Raw genomic sequence first — 14370 nt, forward strand, 5'->3', positions numbered from 1 at the left:
GACTCTGCTACTAACCATTTCATCCTCCACTGCCCAGCCTTTGGCCATCTACTCTATCCCTCCCCCTGGGCAGCCCCTCACCGTGAGCAGGTTTACCCCACACATGGGAAGTTCACCTACTTTTCAGCCCATAGCCCCTACTTAAGTCAACCCTCTCCCCACTCCCCTCTCTACAGGCTGGACCCAGAAGGACTGTAAAGGTCCCAGCCCTCCTCGTACTAGTGCTGAGTGGCCAGCACACCAGGAGCCATGGACAGCTTCATGGAGTCGCTGAACAGACTGAAGGACGCCCACGAGAGGGAAGTCCTGGGTGAGTGGTCAGTAGGAGGCTCCACTGTGCTCCTAGGAAGATGGTCTTGGGGGTCTGGGCAGGTTGGGGAGCTTCCAAGGATCCCCTCTGGTACAGCAAGTCTGTTGGAGAACAGACTCCTGAACCCAAGGACACAAATTGCAAAGCATTCAGATGCCCAGCATTGGCCCAGGCTTGGCTCAGAGCACTTCCTCATGCAGAATGTCTTCGGACCACACCCTGTGGTGTGGACCAGGAGAGGAAATATTCAGGGATCAACACCTCCTGACCACAAGCTGCATCCAGCCCCCAAGCATGCCCCCCGCAGTGTCCACTCAGAGGGCTGGCCGCTCTAACACAATGGCTCCTCACCCAGAAGGAGAGGCAACCCACTGTAGAAGCTGCTAAGGCCATGTGATACTGTGTCTGTGGTACTGAACAGCCACCTCTCCCTACTGCCCTGCAGCCTCTGCTACGTTTCCCAGTGCTCAGGGTGCCCTCCACCCACCACATTGCAATTCCAATTCAGTCCTTGGAGGCCTTCCAAAAAGGGCCATCTGAAGGTCAAGGAAGCCAGACACTCCCCCAAGCCTCAGGAAGAAGCCAGTCTGTCCTTCTGGGAACCCCCAGGCCTCCCTGAATCCCAAAGAGGTGTGTCAGTGAGAACTTGCTCTGAAAGCCTGTTGGTTGCACATACAGTGTTACGGAAAATGTCCCAGAAGCAACAGAAACAGTACCTGGCTGAGTGTGCACGGGGATACAAGCCAGGGCTGATAGGGTTTCATCTTGAGGGGTGAGGAGTCAGGACTGACCAAGAGGAGACCAGGCCACTCCCTAAAGAGGAGTGGACCTTTTTTGCCGATTGGTTTGAGCTGGCAGACAACCCTCACCTACCTAAGGGACTTGGTTAGGCACACAAGGACTCAGGGTGGGGCAGAGGCTACTGAACCCCAGGGGCAAAGAAGTTGCAGCTGCTGAGAGAGTAGATGGCTAGCCCCGCCCTGAAATTGTGCTGATTTGAAGACTGAGTAGAACCTAAGTAGAAGAAAAAGATGGGTGCCGGGTCTTTCCATCCAGTCTATGCAGCCAGTAGACATTGGCAGGTCCAGAAGTTAGGAGTATATCTAGCTTCCCTTCCTTAACACTAGCACTACCCCCGCAAAAAAGTAGCCACTCTCAGATGCTCTGCCCCTACCAGGACGAGGGTCCCAGGCCTCAGTTCAGGACACCAGAACATCTGGGCAGCAGGTACAGATGGGGTGTCCTCCCCACACCCTTACAAAGCTGTTACGAACTATCAATAAGATAAACACACACAGTACATTCCCCATCACAAAGAAGATAGCAGGAGTCTGGAGAGGATCCCATGTGACAACCAGGGCAGGAGTTTCCATTTCATGCCTCAGCCCTACCAGTGCTGTGAAGACGCAGCTGGGCTGGGCCTGACCTGCACCTTCTCTATTCTCTCTGCCAGGCCTGCAGAACAAGCTTCTAGTACTGAACTCAGAGCGGTACCGGTGAGTCAGCCCAGCCGAGCCAGCGGAATGGACAGGAGGGCAGTTGTTCCCAAAGACCGTGGCCACCCACACTACCCCCAAGGTCCCAGGATGGCAGCACACACAGCATCCCAAATGAAGAAGGGAAACAGCTTGGCGGGGAGAGGGCAGTGAGTCTCTTGGCCAAGGTGACACACTACCTATGTGTTAGGGCCAGGACTGGACCATTGAGATGTCAGCCCCAAGGGATCTGGTGTGGCCCTCCATTTGGAGCCAGGGAGACCAAGGCACCTGTGACAGCACTTGCTGCAAGGCCCAACACACAGCCTTGTTGCTGCTGCTGGTTGACCTGTAGCTCACCTTCCTGTGCCCCACCTCGGACTAAACCAGTGGTTCTCACCCTCCCTAATGCTGTGATTCTTCAACACAGTTCCTCATGTTGTGCCTACCCCAACCATAAGTTATTTCATTGCTACTTCATAACTGTAATTTTGATACTATTATGGATCTGTGTTTTCCGATGGTCTTAGGTGACCCTTGTGAAAGGGTTATTTGACCTCCCCCACCCAAGGAGTCATGACCACAGGTTGAGAAACAATGGCCTATACCAGGGTCCTTAGCGCTATCTGGGAGTGTGGAATGGAGCCCCCTTTGAAGAACCACACTCCAGGACAGGTCCCCACACGGAGCTGCCAGGGAGGGCCCTCCTGAACCCAGGCTACTGTAGGCATCAAGACCAGCAGCCCACCTCAGCTGTTTGCCACGCAGGGATGCACAGAGAGTAGAGGAGCTCTTTGCCAAGAACCACCAGCTCCGGGAGCAGCAGAAGGCACTGAAGGAGAACCTTCGGGTGCTGGAGAACAGGTGAGGCAGCTCCTCCCAGAGCCACTCTGGGAGCTTTTAGCAAAGACCAAGCCAGACAGATGTCTCCAAACAGGGCTTTGCAGAACCATAAGAGAACATCCTTCCCAAAATTCTTTCCCAGACTTAATTGTACCTGGGATGCTAAGCCCTCAACAGGAAACAGGCCTGGGGGACCATGGAACACAGTTGGGAAAGGCAGGACATGTCCTGGCAACCGGGCAGAAGGAACCAAATGTCTGCTACCTCAGTATGACTTCTCCTGTCCCCAGGCTGAGGGCTGGCTTGTGCGATCGCTGCACAGTCACCCAGGAGCTGGCCAGAAAGAAGCAGCTGGAGCTGGAAAGTGCACACCTGCAGAGCCTGCAGCACCTCTGTGTCCTCAGTGAGCCACACCCACAGGCCAGGGACCCCAGGGCCTGGCCAGCCCACACAGAGCCACAGGGACACTCTGATTCCTAGACACATGGGATGAGGCCCCCAGAGGCCCTTCTCACATCAGTTCCTGGGCCAGGGCATCCCCACTCTCCTGACCTTCCTGGGGAGCTCTAGGGACAAGCCGAGTGCCGACTTCACCCTTCAAACCTCAGGCAGAGGGGTTAACTCAACACCATCCCACAGTCCACTCCCGAGTCCAATCTTATTATCTTCCCTCCTACTATGCTCCAGGCTGGAGCAAGACACGGAGGGCTTCCCTGGTATTGTGGGAGTCCCTTGTCTCCATCCTGCCCCATGGCCTCGCTGCTAATTACTGCCACTCTTTGCAGCCAATGAGATGAATGGGCTGAGGGAGGAAAACCAGACCCTGAAGGAAGAAGTGAAGAGGCTCCGGAGCCTGGGGTGAGTGGGGCAGCACAGGCCCAGACACTGGCTCAGCAGGCCTGTGTCTTCCGAGGATCCTGGCCGCACAGTGGCCTGGCTGTCTCAGATGCTCTAGCTTCTGTATCCTCATCATCACCCTTGTGTCCTCTCCAGAGACAGGGCCGCACCTCAGGCCTGTGAGGGCACTTCAGAGACCTCATCACCCATGCCACTCCCCTCACCTGGTAACTGGAAGGGTGCCACAGAGAACCACCCAGGAGGCCCAGAGGAGGCTGAGGAAGAACAGCCAGGCCCAGGTCTACAGGGATGGGGGAAGCCGGGAGATTGGGCACCTGGGATCCCACAGTATCTCCCTAGCTCCCTGTCATTCTTCCTCCCACAGATAAGGTGCCAAGCCACAAGGCATCTCCAGTGGCCAGAATCTCCCCAGCTGCCAACCTGTCTGAGCCAAGGGCCCTGGACATGGTGAGGACATGGGTCCTAACCCCTGCACCCCAACACTCAGTGCCACCCAGGCAAGTGGGCTGGCAGCCATAGTAACTAAGTGCCAGCTTCACAACCATCAGGCCCGTCCCCGGGCCACACAGGGACACTGAGCTTCATGTGAGGTGGGGGAGGCAAGCCTGGGCGAGGTGTCCCTGCCAGGCTGACCCCCTCTACCCTGTACAGAGCCCTCAGCGCATCTCCAACCAGCTGCATTCGACAGTAGCCGTGGTGCGGCCTGGCTCCCGGGCCTGCCCCCCGGACTGTGGCACTGCCAACGGAACACCCCCAGCGCCATCCAACAGAAGCAGTGCACCCAGCCCAACATATGAACAGAGCCTCCCTGTGGACAGGTGAGGCCCTATCCACCACTGAGAGCAGCTCTCTGCTGGTGCCCCATAGTGGAGGACCAGCAGTCTGGGAAGTGCTGCTCAGTATCCCTCCAGGTCACCTACCTTTCCTGAATTGATTTATCTGGACACCAAGGTTGACTCACAGTTCTCACATCTCCTGAGTGACCAGGCCACAGTGGAGGCAGGGCACTGGCATTCACCTTGACTGGGGCACTCAGAAGACCTATGTAAAGCCCAAGTCTCATTGCCTAGCAGAGCCAGTTGGGCTGTGGGAGATAGATTGGAGGATCGCTCTGGGTAGCTGGTGCTTCCTCCCCCCCCCACACAAGATGTTCTAGTTCACTTTCTGTTGCTGTGATAAACAAAAACTCTGACCAAAAAAGCAACTTAAGGGAAGAAAGGGTTATTTCAGCTCACAGGCCACGGCTCATCACTGAAGGAAGTCAGAGCAGAAACTCAAGCGGGAACTTGAAGACAGGCCTGCTTGCTACTCTCTGAACATTTACCTCTGTCAGAGAGCTCACCGCCAAGAAAGTACAGCAGAAACCATGGAGGAGGATGCTTGCTAGCTGGCTCTCATGCTTACATTCAGCTAGCCTTCTTATACAGTCTAGGAGCATTTGCGCAGGGGATGGTGCCACCCACCCTGGGCTGAGCTCTCCTACTTCAGTTAATAATCAAAACAATCCCCCACATATTAGCCAATCAGATCTGGGCAGTCTCTCAAGGGAGACTGTCTTCTCTGGTGACATCAGGCTGTGTCAAGTTAACAGTTAAAGTTAACTAAGACACAGGAGGAGACATAAGACCCAGTGTCCAGGCTCTGGGTCCTCTTTAGCCAAATCTGCCACCTTCTATACATAGTGGCCTCCAGATCCAGGGCCTGAGAACCTGCCCTCTCCCGTGGCCATGTGACCTCAGGTGGCTTGCTTGACCATCCGTGAAGTGACGTGCCTATTGTCCTCCCTCTGGGAGCTCACTTAACCAGTCATTGCTGGCCAAGGGCCAGTATCATCACTCTTCTCTTCCTCCTAGCTTCCTGCGGGCCTGCCGGCCATCAGCCATAGCCTATGAGACCCTGAAACGCTCCCTTCAGACTGATCGCCTATGCCTCCTGAACCGCCACCTGTCTCTGCACCTGCAAAGCCCCCACAGCAGCCCCCTGGCTCCTGCTGTAGCTGCCAATAACCCCCTGCCCCAGGGCCCAAAGACTAGGGAGGCAGAGGCATGGGAGGAGCCTGGTACCTTTGTGGGCATACAGGACCCACGACTGGAAGGAGCATTGCATCTGCTGCTGGTCCAGCAGCAGCTGCGAGCGCGGGCACGGGCAGGCAGCGCCAGGCTGAGGGTCCCATCTGCACAAGAAGATGAGCCAACTTCCCCACCAGCTGGCTCAGGTTTTGAGAGTGAGGCCCCCAGGACAGCTCTGAGCACAGAGACCCAGCCTGATGGGTGGAGTCCTCAGTCCCCAGGCCAAGGTAGCCCCCCAAGGAAGGAGACACATGTGACCACTAAGGACTGTTCCCCCGACAAGCCTCTGGACCTCTCTGACCGGGGACGGTGTCGAGACATCCCCAAACTCACTTGCCAGCCTTTGCCACTCAGCACCACAGTTGTTCACACTCACAGCCCCCAGCTGCCCACCTTGTCCAGACCTAAGACTCATAGCCCCCATACTCCCAGCAATGGCAGCCCACAGACTAGAGCTCAAGAGCCTGAAGAACACTCTCCTTCCAAGGTAAGGATCCCAGCCCTGTCCTCACCCTCTATGCCCCTGCACTGCAGGGTGACATTTACACCTCCTTGAGCTGCCTTTTCTCTGCCCCATCAATTGGTGCCAAAGAGCAGCCTCACTTCCCTGTTCACACTCGGAAAGGACTGCACACCTACTACAGTCTGAAGATGGAGTTGTCTCATCTATACACACACACACACACACACACACACACACAGAGAGAGAGAGAGAGAGATACTCAAACCATTAATTTGCCTCTCCCAGGAAACCTCACATCCTCTCCCAGGTATCCATGCCAGCCTGACCTCTCCTGGAAGGACAGCAGAGGAGGCTGGAGGAAGGCCCCAGCCAGGATCCCACCTGCAGAGGCCTGACTCTGATGGGACCACAGGTAAAGTGAGCACTCAGAGCACCAGTCCAGTGGGAAGGATTGCAGAGGGAAGGGGTGTGTGCAGTGGGAAGGGGTGTGCAGAGGGAAGGGTGTGCAGTGGGAAGGGTGTGCAGAGGGAAGGGGTGTGTGCAGTGGGAGGGGTGTGCAGTGGGAAGGGGTTGCAGTGGAAGGGGTGTGCAGTGGGAAGGGGTTGCAGTGGGAGGGGTTGCAGTGGAAAGGGATGTGCAGTGAGAAGGGTGTGCAGTGGGAAGGGGGTTGTAGTGGGAAGGGTGTACAGTGGGAAGGGGTTGCAGTGAGAAGGGTTGCAGTGGGAAGGGGTTGCAGTGGGAAGGGTGTGCAGAGGGAAGGGTGTGCAGTGGGAAGGGGTTACAGTGAGAAGGGTTGCAGTGGGAAGGGGTTGCAGTGGGAAGGGTGTGCAGAGGGAAGGGTGTGCAGTGGGAAGGGGTTGCAGTGGGAAGGGTGTGCAGTGGGAAGGGGTTGCAGTGGGAAGGGTGTGCAGTGGGAAGGGGTTGCAGTGGGAAGGGTGTGCAGAGGGAAGGGTGTGCAGTGGGAAGGGTGTGCAGTGGGAAGGGTGTGCAGTGGGAAAGATGTGCAGAGGGAAGGGGTGTGTGCAGTGAGAAGGGTGTGCAGAGGGAAGGGTGTGCAGTGGGAAGGGGTTGCAGTGGGAAGGGTGTGCAGTGGGAAGGGGTTGCAGTGGGAAGGGTGTGCAGAGGGAAGGGTGTGCAGTGGGAAGGGTGTGCAGTGGGAAGGTGTGCAGTGGGAAGGGGTTGCAGTGGGAAGGGTGTGCAGTGGGAAGGGTGTGCAGTGGGAAGGGTGTGCAGTGGGAAAGATGTGCAGAGGGAAGGGGTGTGTGCAGTGAGAAGGGTGTGCAGAGGGAAGGGTGTGCAGTGGGAAGGGGTTGCAGTGGGAAGGGTGTGCAGTGGGAAGGGGTTGCAGTGGGAAGGGTGTGCAGAGGGAAGGGTGTGCAGTGGGAAGGGTGTGCAGTGGGAAGGTGTGCAGTGGGAAGGGGTTGCAGTGGGAAGGGGTTGCAGTGGGAAGGGTGTGCAGTGGGAAGGGGTTGCAGTGGGAAGGGTGTGCAGTGGGAAGGGGTTGCAGTGGGAAGGATGTGCAGTGGGAAGGGGTTGCAGTGGGAAGGGTTTGCAGTGGGAAGGGTGTACAGAGGGAAGGGGTTGCAGTGGGAAGGGTGTGCAGAGGGAAGGGTGTGCAGTGGGAAGGTGTGCAGTGGGAAGGGGTTGCAGTGGGAAGGGGTTGCAGTGGGAAGGGTGTGCAGTGGGAAGGGGTTGCAGTGGGAAGGATGTGCAGAGGGAAGGGGTTGCAGTGGGAAGGGTGTACAGTGGGAAGGGGTTGCAGTGGGAAGGGTGTACAGTAGGAAGGGGTTGCAGTGAGAAGGGTTGCAGTGGGAAGGGGTTGCAGTGGGAAGGGTGTGCAGAGGGAAGGGTGTGCAGTGGGAAGGGGTTGCAGTGGGAAGGGTGTACAGTGGGAAGGGGTGTGCAGTGGGAAGGGGTTGCAGTGAGAAGGGTTGCAGTGGGAAGGGGTTGCAGTGGGAAGGGGTTGCAGTGGGAAGGTTGTACAGTCGGAAGGGGTTGCAGTGAGAAGGGTTGCAGTGGGAAGGGGTTGCAGTGGGAAGGGGTTGCAGTGGGAAGGGGTGTGCAGTGGGAAGGGGTTGCAGTGGGAAGGGGTGTGCAGTGGGAAGGGGTTGCAGTGGGAAGGGGTATGCAGTGGGAAGGGTGTACAGTGGGAAGGGGTTGCAGTGAGAAGGGTGTGCAGTGGGAAGGGGTTGCAGTGGGAGGGGTTGCAGTGAGAAGGGTGTGCAGTGGGAAGGGTGTGCAGTGGGAAGGGTGTGCAGTGGGAAAGATGTGCAGAGGGAAGGGGTGTGTGCAGTGAGAAGGGTGTGCAGAGGGAAGGGTGTGCAGTGGGAAGGGGTTGCAGTGGGAAGGGTGTGCAGTGGGAAGGGGTTGCAGTGGGAGGGGTTGCAGTGAGAAGGGTGTACAGTGGGAGGGGTTGCAGTGAGAAGGGTGTGCAGTGGGAAGGGGTTGCATGGGAGGGGAGGGGAGTGGCAGCCTGCTGACCTCCCGCGGTCTCTCCCTCTGTGGTAGCGGCTCTGAGGCTCAAAAGACATTGCTCTATCCATTTTGAGGAAGGGACGGCACCAACCCACAGGGTTGTCGGCGCCAAGCAGAGGGTACCTAGCAGGAGCCTGGGATCAGATCTCCAGCAAGAGCCCTGGGGCAGGTTTCCTGTTCCTCTGTATCCTCATCTGAAGAGTTGTTCTCCTTGTCCTGGGACTGTGTGCCCAAGGCCACCAGCCTGGCTAACCCCATTTGTGTCTTTCAGAGCCCAGCAAGCTCAGGGCACAGAGACCAGAGTTGGAGCCACTGGAAGGGTCAGACACCAAGGTGGGTCCTCAGCCACTCACTCAAGGTGGCCCTGGCAGATGCCCAGGCAGGAGAGGGGGTGTTCGTTGTCCTGAATGTGTCTCCTGCTCAGGTGGCCCTGACCTCTGAGGCAAGTGCAGAGCCAGGCATGCCAGGACAGGGGCATGCTGAGGACCACCACGAAGGCCCACAACAGAAGAGGAGGCGGACCTCAGATCTTCAGGACAAAGGTACCCCATCTCCTGCAAGGGCAAATAGGACGAGGAATGTATGTGGTGGGTGCCTCTCCTAGACACTTGGTGCATGGTATCTGGGGACCAGCTAAAGCCCTGAGCCTCCCCAGCAAAGGCCTCTGCGAAACCTGACCAAATGACCTCCTGGCAGTACTCCTGGACCTTTTAGCAAGTGGACTGACACCAGAGCTCCATAAAACTTGAATGGGACAAGAGTGGAGCTGATCAGGGCTGGAGGTGATCAGCTGGTAGAAGGCTTGCCTAGCATACATAAGGCCCTGGTTTCTATCCCCAATACTTAAAAAAAAAAAAAAAAAGACATTTTCCACAGGGAGCAATATTTAGTTGTTTTGTTTTGTTTTGTTTTGTTTTTTTGCTCTGAGACAGGGTTTCATTAAATAGTCCCAACTGGCCCGGAACTGGCCCGGAACTTACTCTGTAGACCAGAAAGGACTCAAACTCACAGAGATTGTCCTGCCTCTGCCTCCCAAGTGCTGAGATTAAAAGCATGCACCACCACACCCAACCTTAGGGAATGATGTAAATCACATTGTCATCTCCAGCTACATAGTAAGTTCAAGGCCCATCTATGCTATTATGAGCCCTTGTCTCAAAAAGGAAAAGAAAAAAAAAAAAAAAAAGAGCAGGGCTGAGGTCATTCGTTACTGCCCACCCATAGGCATCGCCTTGGGATTGGCATTCTTGGACCCTCTGCACACATTTTGGCAGCCACATCTGCCAGCCCTGTCTTCCTTTGGGGTTAGGGTTGCTCACGTGTTTGCCCAGGGCGGTGCCTTTGAGCTCGGCTTTCCCCAGATAAGATAGCAGGCATCTCAGCCTGGTCCCAGGCATGAGACACTTCCTGCTCCAGTGCACAATGGTGAGTCTTTGAACACCTAAGCTAATATGCCTGTAGCCTATGTTTGTCCAGGCTACAGCTCAGCAGGCTAGGCTGGGAGGCTGGGGCCACCACAATAAGCCATTGTTACCAGAAAGGGACTGACTGCAGCCTGTATTTGCTCCAAGTGGAGGCCAGGGTGCCTGTGTCATTTCCAAGCACTGCTTGTTGTGTGCACATGGAGTTGGGTGTGGCCCACTGGGTTCCCAGTGTGTCACCTTCCACCTTTCACACTGAGCAAGCCAGCCCCCAACCCCCACCCCCGCTTATCCTCCCAGGTAGAACTGGGCAAGGGACGGTTGGCACCAGGCTGTCTGTGAGTGGCACTCCTCCATTCCAAGACACTGCCTGTAGTCAGTGAGAACAGGGACTTGTCTTGTTAAGCACCATGGTCCCATTTTACCTAGCAGGGTGTTACTTGTCCCAGCATTATCTTGAGCCATGAAGAGTGGGAAGGGTGTGCAGTTGTCTCTGCCTTGGGTCTACAACTCTACCCGGCATACAGAATTGGCACTGTCTGGCAGGTGGGGAAACTGAGGCTGGATGAGTTAATTGGCCCAAAGCCACAGGTTTGCTGTGTAGACCCAGCATCTCAGAAGGTCCTGGGTGTGGCCTGGCCAGAACCAGATGCCCCTCCCTTGTATTCACAGCCCCAGCCACTCTGTGGCAGTGAGAGAGACTATGGGGTTAGGCTCTGTGAGAGGAATGGCCCTTTTGCCATACTCTAGTGGTTCTCCTCCCATGCGCCAGCCATTCATCATCTTCTTAGGAACAAGAGTGGCCAACTGACTTCACAGAGTTGAGCTTTCCTGAGCCTAGAAGTTGAAAGCCAGAGAAACATCTAGGGAGGACACACAAGACCCAGGGCTGCTGCCATGCCTCATCTAACTTCGTATTTCCCACAGCCCCCAAGAAGCCACCTCAAGGAAGGAAGAAACTGAAGGAGTCTCTGACACCAGCAGATGGGAGTCCAAGGGACACAGAGGACTTCAGCCTCTCCCCAGTTAACAGCTGCCAGGAGTCCTAACCCACCAGACTAAGGGACATTTGCCCAGAGGTGGCTTTCTGTCACAGACTATTGCTTGCACCGGTCAAACCACCCAACCTGAAGATAGCCTGGAACAGTCAGTGCACCCAGGCTCTTCCTACTTCTAGAGGGCTTGATGAGGCTCATCCACTCCCAGGTCTCTGGGCAGCTCCACCCCCTCCCAACCCTACCTGGAGGCAGGGCCGGGAATAGGAGGAGCCTCAGTCCAGCCCCCACCTCCTGCTTTTTCTAGGCAACGCCCCACCTCCAAGTGCAAGTGGGGGTCATCTACCCTGCAGACTTTTCCAGGCCAGGAAGGAAGCTTCGGGCAGCGGTCTCAGGCGCCCTCTTGTGGAGTCTGAGCAAATGCAGCCAACAAAACGGAAAAGGGGAGACAATGCCTGGTTAGACGTGACCTCCAAAGACCTCAGGGAAGAATATGCATGATATTATTATATGCAGCTGGCAGGGCTGAGGGCAACGGCATGACCCCTTTAGGCAGGTGATCGAGGATTAAGTGGATCCAAGTGCAGGAAGGCAGAGCCCTATGTTCTGAAGAGCCCCTGCACACTGACAACCAGTGCTGGTGAGGTGGATGTCTCAGTGTCTTTGAGCTTAATCAGTCCTGAGCCACTGGATCATGTGGGCATTGAAGATATTCCGGGACCTGTGTGTACGAAGTTTAATAACTGCCACTCCCAGAACAAAGACAGGCACTGTGGGCAAAGGGGTAAAAGCACCAAGTCAGGGTCCAGTGTGGGGAGAGACAAGGAAGAGAGAAGGTGTCTTGGGGAGGCCAAGGAAGGTGGCATCTAAAACTTCAGTTTGGATTTTGAGGGATGAATAGGAGTACGCCAAGTAGGCAAAGGTCCTAGCATGCTTTTTTGTTTATTTTGTTTTGTTTGTTTGGTTTTTCTTTCTTTTTCTTTTTTCCTTTTTTTAGTTTTTCGAGACAGGGTTTCTTTATGTAGCTTTGGAGCCTATCTTGGCACTCGCTCTGTAGACCAGACTGGCCTCGAACTCACAGAGATCCACCTACCTCTGCCTCCCAAGTGCTGGGATTAAAGGCGTGCGCCACCACTGCTGGGGTCTAGCTTGCTTTTATAAGTGTCTAGAGGTCAGATTGAAGGCCAAGCAGAACTCACTTGACCATAACTGAGTGAGGAAGGCCCGAGCTGACCAAGCCACATAGAAGGGACTACAGCATAAAAGGGTGCTGTAGAGTCAGAGTTTCGATTGTGAGAGTCTGAAACCTCTGGAACTGGAGAAGCTGTTGCTGGGGCTAGGTAAGGCCTGGGCTTGATGAAAGGGTACCATTCTCTACTGGACAGACAGTGGCCCCTCTGCCTGCCACCTGAGAGGGCAGAGGGACTAAGTTCCAAGGGATATCCCAGGGGAAGGGTGTGCATGTGTGCATTCGTAGGTGTGTGTGTGTGTGTGTGTGTGTGTGTGTGTGTGTGTGTGTTCAAATGGTTGTTACAGGTTTCTTGAGTTCTTTTTATTTTTCAAAATTAAATAAAACACAAGCTGTATGATCTATTTACTCTAACCTCTTGGTCAGGTTTGGTCTGTGAGGGAACACACCCCAACACCACACCCAGGAAGAAGCCAAATTCCTGCCTAAATATCCCTTACGCACCTCAAGGATCCCACAATGCCTGCCAGCATTGGGGTCCAACTCTAGGTCTAGCTCTGCATCTGTGGCACCCTGTTGAGGACACATATCTTTGCCATGTCCATTTGACAGTTAGCCACAAGTTTGTTGTCCCTCCCCCATCGAGGACTGTGCACATTAGCAACAAGGACCCCACGCCACCATACCACAGGCCCAACACTACAGTGTCTCACCCATCCCAAAGCAGCTTAGGCATACAAGTACATCATTGCTACTGGGGACCAAAACCCAAGTGAGTCACTCCCATGGTCACTTGCAGACAGTGGGGGCTAACAGCAGCCTGAGTGCCAAGGGCATCACACACATCAGACACAATGACCCCTTCAGTGTTTAGTCCTACCCTCTGACAGAAATGACAGTCTCGCCGAGCATTGGTGGCACACGCCTTTAATCCCAGCTCTCAGGAGGCAGAGGCAGGCGGATCTCTGTGAGTTCGAGGCCAGCCTGGTCTCCAGAGTGAGTGCCAGGACAGCCTCCAAAGCCACAGAGAAACCCTGTCTCGAAAAACCAAAAAAAAAGAAAAAAGAAAAAAAGAAAAGAAATGACAGTCTCTGGGAGGGAGCCCTGCGTTTTACTAGAAAAGAAAACTGCCCACCTTACCACTGGCTCCTGCCAGAGGCCAGCTTGGAAAAAGACAGGGAAGAAAAGGAGAGGGCAGGGTAAGTGTAGGGAGAGAGCTCTAGCTCGCCGTTAGTCCCAGCACTCGGGAGGCAGAGGCAGGTGGATCTCTGTAAGTTCGAGACCAGCCTGGTCTACAAGAACCAATTCCAGGACAGCCTCCAAAGCCACAGAGAAACCCTGTGTCGACCTGCGGGCTGAGGCGAGGGGCGTTATCTCTCTCACCGGGTTGGGTCTGAGACTAACCTGGGTCATCGGTTTCTCATGTAAGTGATTTCCACTTAATAAATTACCCATCTATATCCATATCCGGTGTACGGTCATTTGCCTCTACAGGTAAGCCTACCCGTGTAGGGATCAATGGCGGGGGTGGGGTGAGGTGGGGCGGGGTCAGCCTGCCTGAGCCTTGAAAGCAGAGAGGGAACTAGCAGTAAGGACTCTTGTGGGTCACACCACTGATAGATTCTCCTCCAAGCAAAGAAGCCGCTTCCCAGGGTTCCCTGTCCATCAGCCAACTCCACCCCAGCACCGGGTGCAGTAGCCACGGGACCAGAGACCGGAACATAAGGGGGACTTTCCTCTAAAGACTAGGAGTCCACATCGGCTGGGAGCTGGAAAGAGCATACGGTGGCACAACGGGACGGACATACACACACGGTACATAGCCAAAAACTGCAGACTCAAGCCCTGGCCACCGGACCACGGAGGAAACTAAAGGCTGAGCGCCATGCAGACGCCAGGCAACCGGGAAAGTGCCAGCTGTCCTCGGACCGTAGACCGGTCTCCTCTGCAGACAGTGAGGGCGGTCAGGCGGGCCCGCTGGCACCGCCCGGAAGCTGAAGCTGCGGGCTCCGGTGGCTCCGTGGGTGGATGCCCGACCCAGAGGAACCTCTCGGCTCTTAAGAAACAGCCCGGAGGGCAAGTGGCCAGGCCTGGCCCACACCCCGAGTCCGCGGCCCACAATGACCGTTCTCTGCAGGATGCCCCGTACACTGCGTCTGGGCAAGAGAACAGGACACCGGCGCCTTGCAGCCACCGACCTTGCGGTTGAGGGTCCCGTGGCCCCGCGAAACTAACAATCGACAGATGTTAACCACCTCTAGGACCCGGGGGA

General features: G+C 55.6%; 1 protein-coding gene across 1 annotated transcript; it reads left to right on the forward strand.

The window, feature by feature from the left end:
* Positions 1-249: 249 nt before the first annotated feature.
* Positions 250-12413, forward strand: Rbbp8nl (RBBP8 N-terminal like). Its single transcript, XM_035447116.1, has 13 exons — positions 250-310; positions 1764-1806; positions 2554-2649; positions 2919-3031; positions 3414-3486; positions 3622-3764; positions 3851-3933; positions 4138-4304; positions 5340-6042; positions 6304-6430; positions 8765-8826; positions 8918-9035; positions 10842-12413. Exons 1-13 carry the CDS (start codon positions 250-252, stop codon positions 10961-10963), a joined length of 1911 nt encoding a protein of 636 aa, XP_035303007.1. The 3' UTR covers positions 10964-12413.
* The last annotated feature ends 1957 nt before the right edge of the window (positions 12414-14370 follow it).

The sequence above is a fragment of the Cricetulus griseus genome, chromosome 6, assembly GCF_003668045.3.
Source record: "Cricetulus griseus strain 17A/GY chromosome 6, alternate assembly CriGri-PICRH-1.0, whole genome shotgun sequence".
Taxonomy (NCBI): Eukaryota; Metazoa; Chordata; class Mammalia; order Rodentia; family Cricetidae; genus Cricetulus; species Cricetulus griseus.